We start from the raw sequence: 24,907 nt of genomic DNA, 5'->3' as shown, positions 1-24,907 counted from the left end.
ATATTAAAAGACATAAAAGAATAAGCTGCCTTAAATTATTGAAACTTGAACTCAAGGAGAAAATGATGAGCACATTTAGTCTGCTGAGACAGGAGTGGAAAGCAAAAGAGAAAGAGAGGAAAGGGGAGAAAAAAGGAAATCCCTGTATCTGCCAGTATTTTAGGCATTTTCTAGATCTTGGGGAAAAATTAACTATACTATTTGCATTTACATAGAACTTTTTCGTCAAGCACTGCCACAAACATTTCTTTTAACCCACAATAACCTGGAAAGTAGATTGGTCTAATATTACTTTCCATAGATAAGGAAACAATAATTATGAAGACAAGTGGTTTCCTCAGAGAGCTAGAGTTATTTAGTAGCTAAGATAGCCAAATAGTCCAGATTTCTTGATTTTTAGACTCCCCAGGCAATTCTGCCTCATGCGAATACAAGTGACGATCTTAATAGATGAGAGAGAATAGCAGCGAGAATAGAGAGAAAAAGTGATAGTGAATTTTTAGTACCTAAGTCACCGATCAAGAAGAATGATATGGATAATAACAGCCATTTGTAATTGATATTTTATAATTACTTATAAATATTGGTTTGTTTTATATTCCCTGACTTTTGAATTGAAGCCACATGAGACATCTGGAACTGTAAAGTTTTCTTATTCCACTCTTTGACTGATTTGACATTAAAAAAATCTTTTATTCTAAATTGAGAATGGATATCTTTGAGAGTAATGAAACGCAGTAACTAGGTCAGAATTTGCTGTTTGTTTGTCCTTGGCCATAGGGGAGCTAAGTAAGTAGGAGAGCTTCAACAGCCTTTCTTGGTAGATGAACCTGAGTGTGCTGGTAGGACCTTAAACCTCGAATCATTTCATCTTCTGCTTTGTGGGTCATTACAAGCCTTATTTTTTGATAATGTTAAAAAATGGTTGATTGGATGATGGTTGAAAGAATCAGAAAGGAACTCTGTTCAGTGTTCATTATCCTATGTTGAATGGATTTTTGGCAGAAAACGTAAATGAGTCATAGCAGTCATGCTTGTAGAAGTAAGCCTTGAGTCCTACCAGCTGAGCTGTCAGAATGCTGGAAGGAAATCTCCATTGAGGACTGGTTTTCTCTGCCAAACAGTAACATGAAGTTCAGAACACAGTCAGCTTCAATGTTATCATGTATAGAAGTTTGTCTGTATGAATATTCATATGAGAGCACTTTTTTCTGCTACTGGTAATGTTTTCTTCTTTTATTTCTTTGAAATAAGAATTAGGAGGTCTTATTGCAAACTGGATTTTGAAAATTATGTATGTGTTATGTGTGTGGTCTGTATATTTCAACTCAAATCTGCCCTTTTTTCAGGTTAAGTTGATTTTTTTGGCTTATGGACATGTAAAATTAGATAAGACAGAATTTGGTTCTAACCTTAGGACAACTGTGCTGTTCTCAGCAATTATATTAATAGAGATATTTTTATATGTACTATTTGTTGTGACATGCTCAGAGAGACCTTTAAAAACAGTATTTTATTCTTTCTTATAACACCCATATGAGATAAGTAGAAGAGGAATTAGAATAAAGTATAAGAATTATAGCTAAACTGTGATAATTTTTACAGGCAGAGGTTAGGTGCTTTGTATTCTCTGAATGTATACAACTATTATCTGTGGCAGATGCTTTATAACTAGAATTGTGAGTTATTAAGAAATTATTCTGAAAGATCATTGTAGGTGCAAATATTCAGGCATTGAAGAAATGTGATGAGGACAAGAAATACAGTGCTGTGGTTAATACCTAGATTTGGTTTGTTTGTTTGTAGGACCTTTTCTCAATGAGGAACAGCATCTAGAACACTGTGCAGTTAGGGACCTTGCCCATGATTCCACAGCTGCTAAGTGGTAGGATCAGGATTTGAGCTGAATATAAAGATGTTGTGGAGAAACAAGTGTAATATCCTGCCACCTGGAAGGCCTTCTTAAACTTACTGTATGCAGTAATCACGTCTTGAGTGGTTAGATGCCAGGGCAACATGTTAGGACTGTAATGGACATGTGATTCTTGTCCTCATGGAGCTTATGGTTTTCTGCATAGTTATTTCATAACAGGTGTCACTGTAACATCTGACACCAGAATCCATTTTCAACTTAGTTCAAAGAACTTTCCAGTGATTGACATAATTTAGCATGTCTTACGGAGGATATTTTTAATATGAAGTAACCTGAAAACAGCTTCCAGGTTATCCAACTATTTACTTGGTTCTGCTTTATAGTTACTGTCCTCCAATCTTGTCAGTTATTCCAGTCACAGGTTGAAGAGTGTTAGTTGACTGTGTGTATGAAAATTGACCAGAATTGGTCTTGGAGGGTTTATGCATTAAGTGGGAATTAGAGGATCGATTAGTTAAATATGCCCAGAGATTTATAAAATTTACATGCCATATGTGCATCCAGAGAGTGCTCCTGGATGTATAGTTTGTTTGTGAAATGCCAAAGCAAACATTTCATTACCATAGGTGCTTAGCAACTAATCATGTTGAGGTTTGTTCCCAAATTACAGTGTTGTAATTAGACTAGGGCTATTGAAAATCAAAGGCAGTCTGTCAAAAGTTCTTTTGTGTGTGTTTAATATTTTTCTTCTTTGGTAAATTTCCAGTAATTAACATTTTCAACTCATTTTTTTCTATTTGCTTTGATTCACTCTGTGACATTGTTAGGAAAATTAATTAATGTAGAGAAATGTAAAAATGGTGGCCACTGAACTAGTTTTCTATATGAATTATGTGAAGGAATTTTATGGATGTTTATTCAGACCATGACAGACTAAATATGAATTTTGGTGATCCATTTTTAAGTAGGGCTTTCATATTTTTCAAGAAATCCCTCTCTCAATTAATATTGTTTGGGTCTTCTTCAAAATCTTGATAATAGAAAGGGTTTATAAGATACTTATAGAGGCATGTATGCATATGTACACACATATATATCATATTTATCTTTAGGAAGGTATAATTTCAAGATTACATTGTAAATGACAGCATCTGAAAGTGTCAAAGAGCAAAGAAAAAAATTAACAATAGAAATGTATCTTTACCAAATATGGAAATTCTTGTATATACGTGATATTATCATTCTTTAATACATGTTTTATATTGAGGATGATGATAAAGTAAGTACTAGTAGGGAAAATGAGAGTGTTTAGAATATGTATTTAATAACTGCTTTAGTATTAAATATGATAATTATAAATGTAGTTTATAATAATAGGCTTAAATTTTACATACCGAGTGGCATACATGAACATATATACTTAATCATAGCTATTTTTACTAAGAAAAATAATGTAGAAACATGTGTGCTTTCAAATGTTTCTACTTTAAGAATTAATATTCTTTGATAAGCAATTGTCATTGCTAGAAGATGGCTAGGGGGCTGTTAGTGGCTATAAGGCAATAATTAGATGGTTTGTGTTTAATTCTTACTGAGGAAATATTTTATTGACTTCCAAGACATTGTTGTCATGTAGAATGAGATTATTGTCCTGTAGAGAGATACATAGTATTTTCGTTTCATAAATGAAGTAAAGGAGGTAAATAAACCTGAGTAAATGGCAGAACCAAGACCCACCAGTCTTAGCTATTACAACATTGTAATTGCTATGTTGCATTTTTTTTCCAAAGCAGAGACAAAAAACACTGAATTATTGAATCCTGTGATAAACAATGCAGTTAGCAGGAAGTTAGGAATACGATACAATTTATCAAGAAGAAATAACCACAACAGGCAAATCTTATGTTAATCTTTACTTTTGAGTAAGACTATAGTAAGGTATTTCTTTATAAATATTTGCATCATACAAATGTAACCATCCTGTAGATGATTAATAAATAAAATGAAAGTTTTCTACTTAGTGGTTTGCCTAAGGATGTTATGATAGTTCTAACATCATTGTCTTGCTCTGTTAGGGATTAACAGGACCTGATGGATCCCCTGGCTCCGTTGGGCCAAAGGGACAAAAAGTAAGTTAGACATCTGGCATTAATTGCTGGTACAAAAACGCTGAAGTATAATTTTATTGTAGTGTTTGCAAGCCAACTAACATTAAGTTATGAAGCATCTAAAATGCACTTGTTCAACTAAAATTGTTTTTAAAAACACCATGATGTGGAATACTATGCAGCCATAAAAAGGAACAAGATCATGTTCTTTGCAGGGACATGGATGGAGCTGGAAGCCATTATTTTCAGCAAACTAACGCAGGAACAGAAAACCAAATACTACATGTTCTCACTTATAAGTGGGAGCTGAATAAAAAGAACACATGGACACATGGAGGGGAACAACACACACAGGGACCTGTCAGAAAATAGGGGGTGGGAGGAGGGAGAGCATCAGGAAGAATAGCTAATGGATGCCAGGCTTAATACCTGGGTGATGGGATGATCTGTGCAGCAAATTACCATGGAACATGTTTACCTATGTAACAAAGCTGCACATCCTGCACATGTACCCTTGAACTTAAAATAAAAGTTGGAAATTAAAAAAAAAACACACCATAATGGGGTCTTTTAATGCTTTCAATATTTATGCAGTTTTCACATTTACATATTCATGCTATTAAAGGTCAGTACAATGAAAATATTTTTATTTTTAGGGAGAACCTGGTGTGCCTGGATCGCGTGGATTTCCAGTAAGTAAATGTAGAGTTACAGAATTGAAAATTTCCTATCTTTAGGTAAAATTCTGCCATTGTGAAATCTTTAGATGCAGTTTTCTGCATAATATACATGACAAATAAGTTGATGACATCTGGTACGGTGAGCATTCCTACTATGAGTGGAAAAATTTTAGAGAAGTTTGAATGTACAGTAGAAAATATATATTCTATTTGCAGGTGGTATTTCCTAGTAGACAATTCCCTCTTTACTTGCAATGATAGAAAACGCTTCTTGCATAACAACAGCAAATCTAAGTATTCAATGTTTAGACCATGGTATCACACCACATTCTTCACAACTGGTTTTATCTCTAATGAAATATCAACCAGTCAGATATTATCACTTGCCTGATTCCTTGGCTAGTCTTTTTCTGCATTTGCACAGTGTGGCAGGTGTGTGTTATTTGTATATATGAGGACCAGGTTCTTAGGCTGCTTTTCCTATCTATTTTGCTCTTTGTTCTACTTTTACTCGTCATTAATCTGTATTTTTTCTTCTTTTTTCCTATTTGTGCTATTTTCTTTGCCATATTTCAGCATGTGAACTCTTCCATTATAAGCCTATTTTCAGAAGTGAACAGCTTGCTGGACTTTCTCTCATATTTTTCAACTCAGCTGTTAATCTCAACATCTTATAGAGATGCCTTTTTGTTTAGTGAAATTTGTTGAACATCTAGGTTTCTGATAATGAAATAACTTATTGATTACTTTGGTGTTTTCAAACACAACACTTATTTCCTGAATTGACCTATGTATTAAAGTGTTCAAACTGGAGTCATTTTTCCAGGAATGCCTTTTAAAATCCCACTGGTTATTAAAACATACTGTCCATATGAAGTTCTTGCTTGTTTTTCCTATCCAACTAATTAGAAATAATAATATCATTATCAGTGCATTGATTCCATGGGATGCTTGGTATATGCATATTTTAGAAAAGCAAGTCTGGAGTGAAAAGCTAACATGAATATCGTATCACAGACAGCTGTGTATAAAAGCCATTCTAGCCAATGTAGGAGAGAAAAGAATACTGAGAAATCCCAAGGGGAAAAAATTGAACTTGGAAATTAAAGAGAGAGAATAGAGATCTGGGCAGCAGATATTCAGTTTTAATTTCAACAGCATATTATTAGGTTTTGTTATATGCTAGGCCCTGTGCTAGGAGTTGGGGCTAGGAAGATGAATAAGATGTGGTTCAATCCTTGATTATGTAAAGTTTGGTGTTGCTAAAGAGATATAAATGTAAAGAAGAAAATATAATGACTATCTTAAAAATCAAATATAACATATTAAATTAGCATCCCATTGTAGGTTACTTCAGGAGTGACACCATTTTATTTTCAATATCTACTGGATTCAGTGTCTGAAAATATAGCCCAAACTTTCGAAAGGGAGGTGTGTTTCTGACCCTTTTTTGTCCCTGCCTCTCTGTGCTGAATGTTTGTTTGGGGAACTTCTAAACATAATTTATTATAGATTGTAAAACTAGAATGCTTTTAATGTAGGTTTCCTATAAAATGCTACAAATGAATAACATCTGTAAACTCTCCAGTTGTGATGCACCTCTTTGTGAGTTATGGTAAGTTCTCCTGAGGGCAAGCATGGAAGGCTTCTTTACTTTGATTTCCTTAAAAACAAGTTTGGAAAAATCCCAGTTAGCATAGACATCAAAGGAATGTTAGAGGAGCTGAAATAAGCTTCTGCTTCCTTTAGAAGCAGAGCCATGTTTGCTTTTCTTTATTCAGTGCTTTCTTTAGAATGAGCATCATTTTTAGTAATAGAGTTTTATGGTTTATTTTAACTGAGTTATGTCTACATTCATATTTATACTAAGTATCAACCTCAAGCTATAAACATTTTTATTGTACTCTTTTAGGGCCGTGGTATTCCTGGACCCCCTGTAAGTATCACTTCATCATTTATTTTTACACAGTCTATAAAAATGTCATATTTCTCAAATCCCCACCTTATTCTCCTACTAACGGTCTACTCAGTGGTGTTTACAGCATTCTACCTACAAGATCTTAGGTGGCTACTAAGGATAACACCCTTATTCTGCTAAACAAAATATTTATTAATTTAGGAAAGTTCTGCTGTATCTTAAATAATTAAAGTTTGGTCAAATGAGTTATTGTGTCATTGGAAACCAAAGCTAATACAGAAATGTAATTCATTATTTATCATATTTGATATCATGTATGGTAGATTGTAAAAATATTCATAAATGACCATTTGCTTTGATTTGTTGACTTCAGGGTCCTCCTGGGACAGCAGGACTCCCTGGAGAGCTTGGCCGTGTAGGACCTATTGTGAGTACCACAGTGCACTTTGATAGACGTTTGCTGATTTAATAGAAGATGTTACTTGGGAAAGCAAATTACCCTAACTGTACATTTCCACTTGCAAACCAAAACATGGCAGATGAATTTCATTCCAGTTTATAATATTGATGTGAACCAGAAATAATAATAATTTTTGCAGAGTGATTTTAATTTTTTCCTAAATTTTTCAGCTAAACTTTTCTTCCCAGCTTCCAGCTTGTCAAGTAAGAGAGTGTCGTCCTCATTTTACAGACTTTCAGCCAGGACTGGAGTCTAGTGGCTTTTGTATTAGGCTCTCTGCATGAAATAAAAGTGAATAGCCTAAAATTATTACCATGTATATTTATGTTAGGATCATTAAATTATAATTCAGCCAACAAAATTTAACTTTTAACATTAAAGAGCTGGGCTTCATAAAAAAGTCTCATATAAAATGCTTCATATTGATATTAAGTAAACGTTTCAAAAACGTTGACATAGTGATGTGATGTGAAGGTGCGTAATTGTAAACTCACTGTGGGAAGGAGCCATGTATCATATACCTTGTTTGTTCCTCTAGATGTGCTTACTGTTTGCAAATTTATTTAGTGAACAAATGAATGAATATGAAATGATTGTAAAGTTAAAATAATTGTGAGGTGCTTCCGACTTTTTATGGCAGAACATCAAGAAGGAAAATGTGCCAAGAGTAAACATTGGATGTTAAGAGTAATTGGAACCCATTTTCATCTGAATGGTTTACTTCGATGTAGCTTTCTTTGATTTTCTGACCCATTGCAAGAGGTGCAGTGACAGACCAAGTGATAGATTGTGGGTGAACAGCACTTGCAAGAGTCAGGCACTGCAGAGATTAACCTTCCATTTCACAGCTTCAGACTGAGTGCAAGCCTTCTTTTGCACTGGTTAGCAGGATGGCACTAGCAGTATAGGTTGCTCTGGGTCCTCTGTAAATCAACTAGAAAAATAAGTAGTGTTTCCAATTTGTTTTCAGAGTAGATAAAATGATTGTCCTGTGGAGAAGAATTGGCTTTGCTTTTTCCCCTAGCTTCTCTCTGACTTGTTTTATTACCTCGGTGAGACTGGAATGCCTTTATTACTCTCATTTTGTAGAAATAATTGGATTACGGGCCACCCATCGATTTTGGTGGCAGGTCTATGCATGGCTGAGCTCGGTGGGGGTTTCCAGTAATACCATTCTCTTATGCCTCACTGGTTTTATGTACTGTGTTTTGACACATGTATAACCACTGTGTCGCAATTTTCAAATAACTTAGGGTGACCCTGGGAGAAGAGGACCACCTGGCCCCCCTGGCCCCCCAGGACCCAGAGTAAGTTATTTGCAGCTTGAATTTCTCTTTGTGTCTGAGAGTCAGGGTTGAAAAAAATCTAAGAACCCAAAATGGAAGTTCCTATTAATTGAGTCATTGTCCCAAATTTCCAAAATGGCTATCAATTTTTTCTGTTTAGGGCAAGGAGTGGAAGAATCACAATAATTTAAAAGGTGGTTTTTATAGGGCATATCTTACTCATTACTTTTGAAGTCTTTTGATAGTTGTGATGTCGCAAATGCTCAAAACTTAGATATATAAATGAAGCATTTTCAAATGAACTAGTTTTTACAAAGGTTTTCATAGTAAGAAAAATTTAAAGAATATGAATTTACATAGAAGATAATTCATGTTTTTATTTGTAATTCAGAGTTCCCCACATTTTCTATTTTGCCTCTTATTTCATTTCCCGTCAATGTCTTCCCGAAATAATCTACTGCAATTCATGGCTCTCCAAAGAGAACATGCCCATGAGTCAGGATTTTAGAATATTAGCATATTATCTGCTCCTATTTGTTTCTTATATTTTATTAAACAAATATATTTTATATTCTTGCCTGATGAGCTTTCTATTATTAGTATGTTTGAATTCACTATTTAATTGTATTCTGAACCTTAATATTTTGTTTACTTTAGGGAACAATTGGCTTTCATGATGGAGATCCATTGGTAAGATGCTTTCCTTTGAACAAAATATAGTTTTAATTCAAAGGCCATATAGTCTGCAGATGAGTTTTCTTTTAAAGATTTCCCTGGAATATTCTATGTGTCCATGTTTTCCTTTCACTCAATGGCAGAGCAGTCTGTAACACTAGTGGACTACTGGCTTGCATCTACTCAGACTAATAATTTTTCATTATAGATGTATCTTTGTTCTTCTATAATCTTTTTACTTTATGACTAAGACATGTTTTTCACTAGAGCATCCAGGTTTTAAAGAGATAGAATTCAAATAACTTCCTCTAGGATTTGTTTTACTCATAGATTAACAGTCCAATGATGGTGGTAATGTGCACTAAATGCAATGTTGGCCCATTTGATTGGAGACACGAACCTCAGGAAGGGGCTAGTCTAGTGGAATGGGAAGGGGAAATGAATCCTGTCATGGTAAAATAGGTTATCTGTAAACACACTTTAATAAATTAGATTTGAAATAAATACTGCAAAATATTAACATTTATTAAATCTGGATGGTACATTCATGGGGGAGGGTATTATATTCTCTACACTTTTCTGTTAGCTAGAAATATTTCTGGCTTTAAATGTGAAATAATAATAATAAAAAGGAAAGGGGTATTTAGAATTATTCAACGAATATCATTGCAATGGAGTTCTGTAACTGGAATCCCTTAAAAAAAGACTGTCACAAAGCGGGAGTCCTAGTTTATGCACTCTGTCTGTCTTTCTTTCTCTTTGTTCCCTCTCTCCCTGGCAGTGTCCCAATGCCTGTCCACCAGGTCGCTCAGGATATCCAGGCCTACCAGGCATGAGGGTAAGAGAATAACTTCCAGTATTTTAAGAGTATTATCCACAGATAAAATGGAGCCTTTACTTTAAGCATTAGCCTTCCTGGTGCAGAGATCCCACTTGGATGATCAGGCAAGTAGTGCTTATTCAGTCCTAGCAATTCCAGCTGCCCTTGACATGTATTCCTGTATTCCTACCAAGACATGGATGTTTAATCATAGGACAGCTTTCTAGTTCAGGGAAGAAATACCAATAAAAGACATTGGATTGAGAGACTTTAGAACACCAAAGTAAGGTTCAGAAGTTTGCTTCCTGGCTGAGTGTAGCGGTTCATGCCTGTAATCCTAGAACTTTGGGAGGCCAAGGTGGGAGGATTGCTTAAACTCAGGAGTTTGAGACCAACCTGGACAACAGAGGGAGACCCCTGTCTCTACAAAAAATAAAAAATTAGCTAGGCACGGTGGCATGCACTTGTAGTCCTGGCTACTCGGGAGGCTGAGGTGGGAGGATCACTTGAGCTCGAGAAGTCAAGGTTGCAATGAGCTATGATTGTGCTACTGCAGTCCAGCCTGGGTGGTGGAGCGAGGCCTTGTCTCAAAAAAAAAAAAAAAAAGTGCTTCCTATTAAGGGAGATAGTGAATGGTGGGGGCAGTTGGAGGGGGTTGTGCACATAATGTATTTGAAAACTTTTAGTTAAAAAAATTTTGAAAAACTGTGCAAAATAGTCAGGAAAAGAGACTCTCCAAAAGTATTTTTCTCTGTCTGCCACCACAATTACTCGAAAATTTTCCATGCAAACAAAAAATAAACGCCAAATTCTGGGGATAAATAGCTTTCTCTCTCTCTAGTCTCTGAGTCTAAAGTGATTTTGAGACATTCCAGACCAGTGGAGCTCTGCTGTGATCTGAAAGGCCCGAAGGCACTGATTTTCCATTAGGGTTTTTCTAAGGGTAGTTTTGGTGGGTTCCCTCAACTGCAGAAGATTCAGCCTGGACTGGTGTCCTATTTTTCAAAAAGATTTCTTTGAGGGGTGAAAGTTCCGACAGTTTTCATTTTGGAATGCTTGTCTCACAGTTTTGTCTCCTGTTACAAAGTACACACGTGCTTAGGACAGGTGGCCTGACAAGAAAAGATAGGGATCTTCTTTTCATGCAATTCAGCTTTCACCCACTGCCCTTTATTGCTTTCCCTTTGCACTTAAAAATTGTACACAGTAGGCCGGGCGCAGTGGCTCGCGCCTGTAATCCCAGCACTTTGGGAGGCCGCGGTGGGTGGATCACCTGAAGTTGGGAGTTCAAGACCAGCCTGACTAACATGGAGAAACCCTGTCTGTACTAAAAATACAAAATTAGCTGGGCATAGTGGCACATGCCTGTAATCCCAGCTACTAGGGAAGCTGAGGCAAGAGAATTGCTTGAACCTAGGAGGTGGAGGTTGCGGTGAGCAGAGGTCACGCCATTGCACTCCAGCCTGAGCAACAAGAGCAAAGCTCCATCTCAAACAAACAAACAAACAAAAAACCAAACAAACAACAACAACAAAAAATGTACAGAGAAAAAGGCAGAAAGTTGAGCATCCGAGAAAGTCCACTTACACCAGCCCTTCCTCCACCACCAGGAAGGAGGTGGGAATGGAGGAGGCTGAAGGGGTTTCAGAGCAGCCTTCAGAGGGCACGGGATAGCCAGTTGAGCTTGGTCAAGGCTGTCACTTCTGAAGGTTAAGTTACTGGAACTAGAGAAGACTTAATGCTCCCAACCCGTGTGAGGAAGTTGGAGAAATAGGGAATAGGGATCTAGGAAATAGCAGGCAAGTATCAATGACTCACATTGCTGAACTAGATAATGAAGTGTGTTATTCTAGAGCAGTGTTTTTCTATTAAGTAAAACTGATATTAATTATATTCGGCAGTCATGGTGCTGTTAAGGTCATTTAAGGCGCTAATTTTCTTTGTGACATAACCCATTTCTTAGTAATACATTGGCACTGATTTAGGGAAGCAGGATCACTTTATGAGCCTTCTGATCACTTTCTGTACCAAACTCAGGACAATTATTTATTTTGCATTTGTTAGGGTCATAAAGGGGCTAAAGGAGAAATTGGTGAACCAGGAAGACAAGGACACAAGGTAAGGAAAATGGGTATTTAGTAGATAAGTTGTGATTAGGAGTTATTGGTCCCTTTCATTATAAGAAATTAGGAATTATAGGAAATAATGAACCTCGATATTTTACCCTTCTTTTTCAAATAATCATTGATAAGTTATAAGCAGATGCATCAATATTTGACTAAATATCATATTCTAAAATTGTTCATTTACAAAAAAACACTTACAAATAAGGCACCAGACATTTTCATTTTTTTCTGTCACTACCTTTTCTTTTCTTTTCAAATCAATCACACTAAGCTTTTTTCCTTGATGCTATGATAGTCCAACATTATTCAGATAGTTGTTCCACTTCACCAGACAAAATTTTATGACATTTGTAAAATTTTATGACAAGTGTTGCTGAGACTAGCAAACAGAGAAGTTGGTAATTGGCTTATAGCTTCTCATCTCAAGTTCTGAAACAATTTATCTATTTATTTCTGACCTCATTTCAATATAACCTAGATTCTGAATAAGCTGGAGGTTAGTAATAACTTAGGTTATTTTCTGAATAGAAATAGAATCCACAGCACAATTTACATTGCAGCTGGCATGCCCTGCAGAAAAACCAAGGCTGGGATTTAAAGCAAGGTAACCTATTTGCCCTTTTTTCATCCACTAGTGTAAGTCATCTTTAAGTATCTAAGAATTTGACTTCCTGAATAGTAGGTTTTGTCTTGGTAAATTTGATAATGTTTTACAAAGTCAAGTTGTTCTTATTAATGCAGGTCCTCTTGACTTGGTTCACTATGTCCTTGTACCCCTTTATTGGGTAGTGACAGAAGATTAGTCTTTTCTTTGGAAGTCAAGAACTCGAGAGGCAATTTATCAGTCTTCAGGCATTAATACCCTTGAACTTCTTAGCTAAAAATCAGTCTGTTAAATAGTCTCAAATAATCAGGATAAATAGACCAATTTTCTGTACCCTATTACAGTTTGGACATTTATTTAAAAAGTCTTTTATTACGTAGGCTGTGATAGTTAAGGCATTTTATTTATCTGAAATATAACAGCTGGGTTCCTAATATCAAATTGGAGAAAATAGGAAAAAAACCCCAGTGCTTTGGAAATTTCTCTGTATGATCATTCTTCCACTGACTCTTAAAAATTGTCATTAAAAGTTTTGACAAATATAAAGTACCTGCTATGTGCTAGGATTATTCTGAGCACTGGGGGCACAGAAGCCAAAAAAAAAAAAAAAAATCCAAACACAGGGGACTAAATTAAATATGTCATAGCCATATAATAATAGAGTATTAGTTAACTACAAAAATCAAGTGTGTACGAATATTAAATTACATCAAAAGATATTCATGAGGTATTCTATGCAGTAAGGCAGATGTAGTAGACTTCTGTTATTTTTTATGTTTTTATCCCTTTCTCCTTCTTTTGATGATGCTTTCCTTTGGGGAATTTTCACTCCCCCATCCCACAGGATTTGGAGATGGAGCTGTTAATCCAGACGCCTCTCCACTTTTCCCATGAAACTAGTCTTTTTAATATTTAAACAAGTTAATTATCTAGATTCTCAAATTTGGTTTGATGTTCAGTGGAAAACCTACAGTTTTTTTTGGCATGTCAAATAATTGGCCAAAATTTACTTTGAAAGTTGTTGAAAATTTCTTTAATTTATTTTACATTTTAGTGTCATTTAAAAGTGTAAGTGATGTCTTTGAAAATCGATAGGATGGCCATAGCTCATTGCAGAATGAACCTTGAAAGGGTGAGCAGATAGACTGAACTGAAACTGAAAACAGAATGGTAAGAGCTTGGAGGCCTGAAGTTTGGATTCAAATTCACAAATTTGCCTTGAATTTTACCCTACAAATTAGTTAATGAAGATCTTTAAAACTGTTTATGAATATAGGAATGAATAGTAAAATTTCAATAATTAAAATGTTGCGGTATTTGTAACATCATACAGCAGGTCAATACTCATGCAAAAATCATAGTGAAATGATAATAAATTGCTACTCCTAAATTTGTCATTTAACTTCATAATTATGGATTAGTTGTGTGGTTTTCACCTGTAGGTGAAACAATTCAAATATATTACTCCAAAGTTTATGGAGAATCTATGGAAAATACCCTGTACCTTGTTATGGAAAAATTGCAGTGGACATACCAATCACTGCTGTTTTGTATCTAGTTTTATATTTTCGTAGGGAAATTGAAGTAGCATTTAACTAGGCACACATGATGATTATCCATGCCAAGAACTAGCTAATTCTCTGGCTTTGGGACTGCCTCTTCCCACTGTCAGTCATAGATTCTAGTGAAATATAATCTGAATATAATTATGAGGCTAAAACCAATACGTATGACTCTCATAATTTGTTGAAAAAATCAAGATAAATGATTCAATATTATCAATGTTTTAACTCTTGCCATATTAATTTATTAATTTAATGTAGTCCTAGTACAAAGCAAGTAGACTCTGTAAAGATCTGCCCAATGATTATTAAGTTTTTTTGGAAGAGTAAACATTTAGGAAATTTAAAAAATAAGAGTAACTATAAATGAAAAATAAAGATAAGAGAATTCTCCTTACCTGAGATTAAAATGTAATATAGAATTTCAGTAATTAACATGTTGTGGCATTGGCAACATCATATAGTAGATCAGTAGAGCAGAATCAAAGTCTAGAGCCAATAACAACCTAGTACATGTTAAGAATGAATTTTGAAACCTGTGTGGAGAGAATCTATTATTAGAAGAGTGGCCAGTTACTAAGAAAAAAGAAAAAAGATTTCTATGTTTTGTTTTACATCAAAACAAATTACTGATAATTAAAGATTTCTATGTAAGAAGAAATAGAGCAAAAATACAAATAAATATATATTTTTAGAGTGGAAAAGGCTTTTCTACGAGTGACATCAAAGGTATAACCCATGAAAGAAATGGCTGATCTACATTAAAATATTGTATATGGTGCAAAAATTATAATAAGTAAAGCTAAAATAAAAATCACGATGAAAAATATTGTAGCTTATGAAAAAGTTTTCATAGTATAATTACATTTTTCTAATAATAAATCCCCCCCCGTTTGACACACACTTGGAACATAAATGAGTAACTTTACTCTCTCTATCTCTCTTTATTTTTCTTTATATCTTTGTCTCTCTTCCTCTTTCCCCCACTTTAGAAAAACTTTGAAAGAATAACATCTAAATGTTACTGGTATTTATAGTTAAATGGTGGTATTTGGGTGACTTTTTATATGTATACGTCTCTGTATTTTCTGAATGTTCTACAATTAATTTGGACTACCCATATAAATAATTTAAGAAAGTAGAATAATTCAGGAGTCACCAAGTGAACTTAAAACATAATGAGTTTGACATAACTGGAAGATGGCCGAATAGGAACAGCTCCGGTCTACAGCTCCCAGCGCGAGCGACGCAGAAGACGGGTGATTTCTGCATTTCCATCTGAGGTACCGTGTTCATCTCACTAGGGAGTGCCAGACAGTGGGCGCAGGTCAGTGGGTGAGCGCACCGTGCGCCAGCCGAAGCAGGGGCGAGGCATTGCCTCACTCGGGAAGCGCAAGGGGTCAGGGAGTTCCCCTTCCAGGGGTGACAGACGGCACCTGGAAAATCGGGCCACTCCCACCCGAATACTGTGCTTTTCCGACGGGCTTAGGAAACGGTGCCCCAGGAGAGTATAGCCCGCACCTGGCTCAGAGGGTCCTACGCCCACGGAGTCTCGCTGATTGCTAGCACAGCAGTCTGAGATCAAACAGCAAGTCGGCAGCGAGGCTGGGGGAGGGGCGCCCGCCATTGCCCAGGCTCGCTTAGGTAAACAAAGCAGCCTGGAAGCTTGAACTGGGTGGAGCCCACCACAGCTCAAGGAGGCCTGCCTGCCTCTGTAGGCTCCACCTCTGAGGGCAGGGCACAGACAAACAAAAAGACAGCAGTAACCTCTGCAGACTTAAATGTCCCTGTCTGACAGCTGTGAGGAGAGCAGTGGTTCTCCCAGCACGCAGCTGGAGATCTGAGAACCGGCTGACTGCCTCCTCAAGTGGGTTCCTGACCCCTGACCCCCGAGCAGCCTAACTGGGAGGCATCCCCCAGCAGGGGCAGACTGACACCTCACACGGCCGGCCAGGTACTCCAACAGACCTGCAGCTGAGGGTTCTGTCTGTTAGAAGGAAAACTAACAGAAAGGACATCCACACCAAAAACCCATCTGTATATCACCATCATCAAAGACCAAAAGTAGATAAAACCACAAAGATGGGGAAAAAACAGAGCAGAAAAACTGGAAACTCTAAAAACCAGAGTACCTCTCCTCCTCCAAAGGAACGCAGTTCCTCACCAGCAACGGAACAAAGCTGGACGGAGAATGACTTTGACGAGCTGAGAGAAGAAGGCTTCAGACGATCAAATTACTCCGAGCTACGGGAGGATATTCAAACCAAAGGCAAAGAAGTTGAAAACTTTGAAAAAAATTTAGAAGAATGTATAACTAGAATAACCAATACAGAGAAGTGCTTAAAGGAGCTGATGGAGCTGAAAACCAAGGCTCGAGAACTACGTGAAGAATGCAGAAGCCTCAGGAGCCGATGCGATCAAATGGAAGAAAGGGTATCAGCCCTGGAAGATGAAATGAATGAAATGAAGCGAGAAGGGAAGTTTAGAGAAAAAAGAATAAAAAGAAACGAGCAAAGCCTCCAAGAAATGTGGGACTATGTGAAGAGACCAAATCTACGTCTGATTGGTGTACCTGAAAGTGACGGGGAGAATGGAAACAAGTTGGAAAACACTCTGCAGGATATTATCCAGGAGAACTTCCCCAATCTAGCAAGGCAGGCCAACATTCAGATTCAGGAAATACAGAGAACGCCACAAAGATACTCCTCGAGAAGAGCAACTCCAAGACACATAATTGTCAGATTCGCCAAAGTTGAAATGAAGGAAAAAATGTTAAGGGCAGCCAGAGAGAAAGGTCGGGTTACCATCAAAGGGAAGCCCATCAGACTAACAGCGGATCTCTCGGCAGAAACCCTACAAGCCAGAAGAGAGTGGGGGCCAATATTCAACATTCTTAAAGAAAAGAATTTTCAACCTAGAATTTCATATCCTGCCAAACTAAGCTTCATAAGTGAAGGAGAAATAAAATACTTTACAGACAAGCAAATGCTGAGAGATTTTGTCACCACCAGGCCTGCCCTAAAAGAGCTCCTGAAGGAAGCGCTAAACATGGAAAGGCACAACCGGTACCAGCCACTGCAAAATCATACCGAAATGTAAAGACCATCGAGACTAGGAAGAGACTGCATCAACTAACGAGAAAAATATCCAGCTAACATCATAATGACAGGATCAGATTCACACATAACAATATTAACTTTAAATGTAAATGGACTAAATGCTCCAATTAAAAGACACAGACTGGCAAATTGGATAAAGACTCAAGACCCATCAGTGTGCTGTATTCAGGAAACCCATCTCACGTGCAGAGACACACATAGGCTCAAAATAAAAGGATGGAGGAAGATCTACCAAGCAAATGGAAAACAAAAAAAGGCAGGGGTTGCAATCCTAGTCTCTGATAAAACAGACTTTAAACCAACAAAGATCAAAAGAGACAAAGAAGGCCATTACATAATGGTAAAGGGATTAATTCAACAAGAAGAGCTAACTATCCTAAATATATATGCACCCAATACAGGAGCACCCAGATTCATAAAGCAAGTCCTGAGTGACCTACAAAGAGACTTAGACTCCCACACATTAATAATGGGAGACTTTAACACCCCACTGTCAACATTAGACAGATCAACGAGACAGAAAGTCAACAAGGATACCCAGGAATTGAACTCAGCTCTGCACCAAGCGGACCTAATAGACATCTACAGAACTCTCCACCCCAAATCAACAGAATATACATTTTTTTCAGCACCACACCACACCTATTCCAAAATTGACCATATACTTGGAAGTAAAGATCTCCTCAATAAATGTAAAAGAACAGAAATTGTAACAAACTGTCTCTCAGATCACAGTGCAATCAAGCTAGAACTCAGGATTAAGAATCTCACTCAAAACCGCTCAACTACGTGGAAACTGAACAACCTGCTCCTGAATGACTACTGGGTACATAACGAAATGAAGGCAGAAATAAAGATGTTCTTTGAAACCAACGAGAACAAAGACACAACATACCAGAATCTCTGGGATGCATTCAAAGCAGTGTGTAGAGGGAAATTTATAGCACTAAATGCCCACAAGAGAAAGCAGGAAAGATCCAAAATTGACACCCTAACATCACAATTAAAAGAACTAGAAAAGCAAGAGCAAACACATTCAAAAGCTAGCAGAAGGCAAGAAATAACTAAAATCAGAGCAGAACTGAAGGAAATAGAGACACAAAAAACCCTTCAAAAAATCAATGAATCCAGGAGCTGGTTTTTTGAAAGGATCAACAAAATTGATAGACCGCTAGCAAGATTAATAAAGAAAAAAAGAGAGAAGAATCAAATAGATGCAATAAAAAATGATAAAGGGGATATCACCACCGATCCCACAGAAATACAAACTACCATCAGGGAATATTACAAACACCTCTATGCAAATAAACTAGAAAATCTAGAAGAAATGGATAAATTCCTCAACACATACACCCTCCCAAGACTAAACCAGGAAGAAGTTGAATCTCTGAATAGACCAATAACAGGAGCTGAAATTGTGGCAATAATCAATAGCTTACCAACCAAAAAAAGTCCAGGACCAGATGGGTTCACAGCCGAATTCTACCAGAGGTACAAGGAGGAGCTGGTACCATTCCTTCTGAAACTATTCCAATCAATAGAAAAAGAGGGAATCCTCCCTAACTCATTTTATGAGGCCAGCATCATCCTGATACCAAAGCCTGGCAGAGACACAACAAAAAAAGAGAATTTTAGACCAATATCCTTGATGAACATTGATGCAAAAATCCTCAATAAGATACTGGCAAACAGAATCCAGCAGCACATCAAAAAGCTTATCCACCATGATCAAGTGGGCTTCATCCCTGGGATGCAAGGCTGGTTCAATATACGCAAATCAATAAATGTAATCCAGCATATAAACAGAACCAAAGACAAAAACCACATGATTGTCTCAATAGATGCAGAAAAGGCCTTTGACAAAATTCAACAACCCTTCATGCTAAAAACTCTCAATAAATTAGGAATTGATGGGACGTATCACAAAATAATAAGAGCTATTTATGACAAACCCACAGCCAATATCATACTGAATGGGCAAAAACTGGAAGCATTCCCTTTGAAAACTGGCACAAGACAGGGATGCCCTCTCTCGCCACTTCTATTCAACATAGTGTTGGAAGTTCTGGCCAGGGCAATTAGGCAGGAGAAGGAAATCAAGGGTATTCAATTAGGAAAAGAGGAAGTCAAATTGTCCTTGTTTGCAGATGACATGATAGTATATCTAGACAACCCCATTGTCTCAGCCCAAAATCTCCTTAAGCTGATAAGCAACTTCAGCAAAGTCTCAGGATACAAAATCAATGTGCAAAAATCACAAGCATTCTTATACATCAATAACAGACAAACAGAGAGCCAAATCATGAGTGAACTCCCATTCACAATTGCTTCAAAGAGAATAAAATACCTAGGAATCCAACTTACAAGGGATGTGAAAGACCTCTTCAAGGAGAACTACAAACCACTGCTCAAGGAAATAAAAGAGGACACAAACAAATGGAAGAGCATTCCATGCTCATGGGTAGGAAGAATCAATATCATGAAAATGGCCATCCTTCCCAAGGTAATTTACAGATTCAATGCCATCCCCATCAAGCTACCAATGACTTTCTTCACAGAATTGGAAAAAACTACTTTAAAGTTCATATGGAACCAAAAAAGAGCCCGCATCGCCAAGTCAATCCTAAGCCAAAAGAACAAAGCTGGAGGCATCACACTACCTGACTTCAAACTATACTACAAGGCTACAGTAACCAAAACAGCATGGTACTGGTACCAAAACAGAGATATAGATCAATGGAACAGAACAGAGCCGTCAGAAATAATGCCACATATCTACAAGTATCTGATCTTTGACAAACCTGACAAAAACAAGAAATGGGGAAAGGATTCCCTATTTAATAAATGGTGCTGGGAAAACTGGCTAGCCATATGTAGAAAGCTGAAACTGGATCCCTTCCTTACACCTTATACAAAAATCAATTCAAGATGGATTAAAGACTTAAATGTTAGACCTAAAACCATAAAAACCCTAGAAGAAAACCTAGGCATTACCATTCAGGACATAGGCATGGGCAAGGACTTCATGTCTAAAACACCAAAAGCAATGGCAACAAAAGCCAAAATTGACAAATGGGATCTAATTAAACTAAAGAGCTTCTGCACAGCAAAGGAAACTACCATCAGAGTGAACAGGCAACCTACAAAATGGGAGAAAATTTTCGCAACCTACTCATCTGACAAAGGGCTAATATCCAGAATCTACAATGAACTCCAACAAATTTACAAGAAAAAAACAAACAACCCCATCAAAAAGTGGGCGAAGGACATGAACAGACACTTCTCAAAAGAAGACATTTATGCAGCCAAAAAACACATGAAAAAATGCTCACCATCACTGGCCATCAGAGAAATGCAAATCAAAACCACAATGAGATACCATCTCACACCAGTTAGAATGGCAATCATTAAAAAGTCAGGAAACAACAGGTGCTGGAGAGGATGTGGAGAAATAGGAACACTTTTACACTGTTGGTGGGACTGTAAACTAGTTCAACCCTTGTGGAAGTCAGTGTGGCGATTCCTCAGGGATCTAGAACTAGAAATTCCATTCGACCCAGCCATCCCATTACTGGGTATATACCCAAAGGACTATAAATCATGCTGCTATAAAGACACATGCACACGTATGTTTATTGCCGCATTATTCACAATAGCAAAGACTTGGAACCAACCCAAATGTCCAGCAATGATAGACTGGATTAAGAAAATGTGGCACATATACACCATGGAATACTATGCAGCCATAAAAAATGATGAGTTCACGTCCTTTGTAGGGACATGGATGAAACTGGAAATCATCATTCTCAGTAAACTATCGCAAGAACAAAAAACCAAACACCGCATATTCTCACTCATAGGTGGGAATTGAACAATGAGAACACATGGACACAGGAAGGGGAACATCACACTTTGGGGACTGTTGTGGGGTGGGGGGAGGGGGGAGGGATAGCATTGGGAGATATACCTAATGCTAGATGACAAGTTGGTGGGTGCAGCGCACCAGCATGGCACATGTATACATATGTAACTTACCTGCACATTGCGCACATGTACCATAAAACCTAAAGTATAATAATGATAATAATAATAATAATAATAAAAGAAAAAAAAAAAAAAAAAAAAAAGAAAAAAAGAAAAAAAAAACAAACAAAAAAAAAAACATAATGAGTTAGACCAAGCCTATTTCTATGTTCGTTTGCTAGAATAACATGTGCTGTGCTTTTCTTTTCTTTTTTCTTTTTTTTTTTAGGGTGAAGAAGGTGACCAGGGAGAACTGGGAGAAGTTGGAGCTCAAGGACCTCCAGTAAAGTATTTTTCAAAAAATATTTAACTAGGATACGTAAATATTCTTTTTTTTCATGACTGTTGGAATATTTTCTATTTAGCAGCTGGATGAATAGCATTACATGAACTTGGTGTCCTCTATTTTCCACCACACCAGCACTGGGGGGGTAACTACTTTTTCAAAATAGGAAAGGGTCTTCATTATATATTCTAGCACTTTTTTAACAGAAAAATTCTACCTATAATTACATACATTCATTTACCAGATTTCAGGGCCAGGTAATTGAAAAGCAAATACTAAGCACAAAAGGATGATACATATCTTTTATGTTCTATCGTATTATCACATGATATAGTGAGAAAATTTTGCGTATTCTAAATATGCAGTAGGTATATCATTTATTGGATTAATGTAGCTTATTCCAGTATGTAATCATTATAATTAATTAAAACATTCTTAATTGCTCATATCATGTCTTTTAATAAAAAATTGGTCCCTTGTGGTTTAGCAGATTTTTGCAATAATATTCACAGTAAGGTGATTTGGGGCATCATCAAACTTCAATTTCAAATGTTGTTAAATCAGAATTTGCCTTACTTTTGTATTACATTAAAATGGAGTTGTTACACTTTTTTTGTTGTTAAAATGAGTAATGACAATTTTGGAAATAATAATTGAAGAATATTAATTAAACATTGCAGCTAGCCAGGTTATAGACTATATAGAAGACGAGCTCAGGTACTATTCTTAGAAACTGACGAGTTGAAGACAAATACAGGAATACCCTTCACCTGCTCCACTCTTCTCCACAGGACAGGCTGTTTAAAAAGGGTTCAGGGAGCTGCTCAGATTAATGTTTAAGGGAATTTAAAGTGTAAGGGAAATTAAGCTGAAGGAAGAAAGTCAGAGGATCTGGAAGAAATGGTCTCTGCTTTTAAGCCACATGAGAACTTTCAGGGAATCTGTGGTGTCTAGGGTGTTTGTTTCAGAAGTTTGCCCTCCCCTGAGTGTTTGCCATATAAGACACTAGGAGTTGGACTCTTTCGCAGGTGGGAGATAGGGATACATGGTGGAAGAGACATATGCATTTTTTTTTGATCTGATGAAAATTTGGTAGGGATTTAAAGTTTTTTTTTAATTTTATAAAAGCCGTTCCCAAAGATTCTCAAAATAGGATTTTGCAAACAACATTCTAAAACAGTGTTTTCAGGGATTAAGGATCTATGTTGGGTACTGCGTGGCTCAAGTGGTCCATTGGGGGATATCCATTAGTGCTTGATTACCTTCTGCTATTTGGGAATAGGTATGCCAAATTTAAAAAGCATGTACTTTTTAAATGTACATGCACAAATATAAAGTAATGCACAACTTTAAAAAATATGCTTATTGGAATATTTAGAAAAAGCTCTGTTCTTCAAAGTAGACACCTCAAGAGAAAATATGTGGTATTCTCACGTCATTGCTATTGACCCAAATATTTCTTTTTGTAGAAATATTTTAGAGTCAGTAAATGAGCTACACAAGAAAGAGCAGCTTTCATCTGACACAGCCACATCTCACTCAATATTCTAAATGGATATCCTAAACTGGATCATCCTGCATATTTGAATTGGAGGTCATAGAATCTACATAGAATTTGTGACTGGTCTGAATGAAGAGTTGGTCATGGACTTGCCTCATTTTCTTTAAGTGAGAAGAAGAGGGAAATGCTGGCCTAGAGCTCCTTTATCTTAAGCCAATGGGGACAGTTAGCAGGTTGTCCAGAAGTAGCTACCCCCACTTTCCTAATGGAGCATCCACCCTCCTCTGCTTCCAAGGGTATTCCCAAGCTCACTCCTTCCAGGATCCATTTCTGGATCCCTCCTAGTATGGGGCCAGAGAGTCCAGAATGGTAACATTTCAGTATTGAAAGAGATCCTAGAAATCACACCCTGCCCCTCGTTTTTAGGATTATCCACTCTTATGACTAAGATGGGTTCCTATTGCCCTGAGTTGGAATTCAGAATGCCTTTCATCATAAGAATGGTATAATGAATAGTGACTACAAGGGGTTGATGGAGGCTCCAGCTCCTTTCTAGGTTATAGGCTTTCGTGGGCTAGCCTGGGAACCTACTGCTTTTGATGGTGTCCATTGATGAGAAAGAAATTATTTCAAGGTTTAAAATCATGTTACATGTAACCAGGTTACATGCCATGAAGGAAGTGGGAATGATAGTGTAAGTTCTACATATGAGTTAAAAGGTAAGTCAAACATATTATCACAATTTCTCTTATGCTGGTACTTACAAGTGTCATAAGTGATTTTGTCAACTCCAGTTTTGTGTAAGACTTCAGAATTTTATTAAAAGGTTTACCATCAGAAGAATTCTCCTTGGACTTTCTAAACTAGAAATGTTTGTCTATATATATGTAGTTACTATTTCTTAGTATTACCTTTGGTTATGATAATATCCATTGCCTAGATTAGCTTTTGTGATGAGATTTTAAAAGATCTTTGCTTCAACTAAAATAATTCACTTCTCTTTTTTACATTTCCAGGGAGCCCAGGGTTTGCGAGGCATCACTGGCATAGTTGGGGACAAAGGGGAAAAAGTAAGATGGTGATGACAATAATATAATATCAAAATGTGTTAAATATTTACAATTTTGGCTATTTAAACATAACTTTTTATCTTCAACAACTTTTTTTTTTTTTTTTGAGATGGAGTTTCACTCTTATTGCCCAGGCTGGAGTGCAATGGCGCAATCTTGGCTCACTGCAACCTCTGCCTCCTGGGTTCAAGAGATTCTCCTGTCTCAGCCTCACGAGTAGAGCAGCTGGGATTACAGGCTCCTGCCACCACGCCCGGCTAATTTTTTTATTTTTTAGTAGAGACAGGGTTTCACCATGTTGGCCAGGCAGGTCCTGAACTCCTGACCTCAGGTAATCCGCCTGGCTCAGCCTCCCAAAGTGCTGGGATTACAGGTGTGAGCCACCACGCCCAGACTAACAACATGACATTTTATGATACTTTGTAGATGTGTGATTAGGTTTTCACAATTCTGTTGTAAGCACAGATAATAGGAATGAGCAGTATGCATGATATTTGCCATGTATTAATTTATTTTAAATTATATTGAGTAAATCGGAGTAAACAAGGTTGTTACATTTTAACTTATTGTCGTGATCAGCGGTTAGCTTTGATAACACTGGCACAGTGCCTGGAGTGCTTCTGGTCAGGCAAGGCAAAGACAGGGAGGATGGAAAAGGAGAGGTAAGCCAAGGCAGGACATCCCCAAAGACACTGGAGCCTCCAGTGACCCACCTGCAAGCTGATCCATGAGCCCTGCCCTTAGCATGGGTTATACACTTATGGCTGGAGGACACTAGCCTGCCCTTAGCCCAGTC

General features: G+C 37.0%; 1 protein-coding gene across 4 annotated transcripts in view; it reads left to right on the top strand.

Annotated features, from left to right (window-relative positions):
- The window catches only part of COL9A1 (collagen type IX alpha 1 chain), a 207,954-nt gene that overhangs the window by 138,346 nt on the left and 44,701 nt on the right, over nt 1-24,907 (top strand). For all 4 annotated transcript variants that reach the window (XM_054492378.2, XM_054492376.2, XM_054492375.2 and 1 more), the window contains 10 exons: nt 3,949-4,002; nt 4,638-4,673; nt 6,574-6,597; nt 6,953-7,006; nt 8,293-8,346; nt 8,983-9,015; nt 9,782-9,838; nt 11,885-11,938; nt 21,484-21,537; nt 24,058-24,111. In XM_054492378.2, coding sequence (XP_054348353.2) covers nt 3,949-4,002; nt 4,638-4,673; nt 6,574-6,597; nt 6,953-7,006; nt 8,293-8,346; nt 8,983-9,015; nt 9,782-9,838; nt 11,885-11,938; nt 21,484-21,537; nt 24,058-24,111 — 474 coding nt within the window. The remainder of the gene's footprint in view (nt 1-3,948; nt 4,003-4,637; nt 4,674-6,573; nt 6,598-6,952; nt 7,007-8,292; nt 8,347-8,982; nt 9,016-9,781; nt 9,839-11,884; nt 11,939-21,483; nt 21,538-24,057; nt 24,112-24,907) is intronic.

Source organism: Pongo pygmaeus, chromosome 5, assembly GCF_028885625.2.
Source record: "Pongo pygmaeus isolate AG05252 chromosome 5, NHGRI_mPonPyg2-v2.0_pri, whole genome shotgun sequence".
Lineage (NCBI taxonomy): Eukaryota > Metazoa > Chordata > Mammalia > Primates > Hominidae > Pongo > Pongo pygmaeus.
This window is presented reverse-complemented; position numbering and strand designations above follow the sequence as displayed.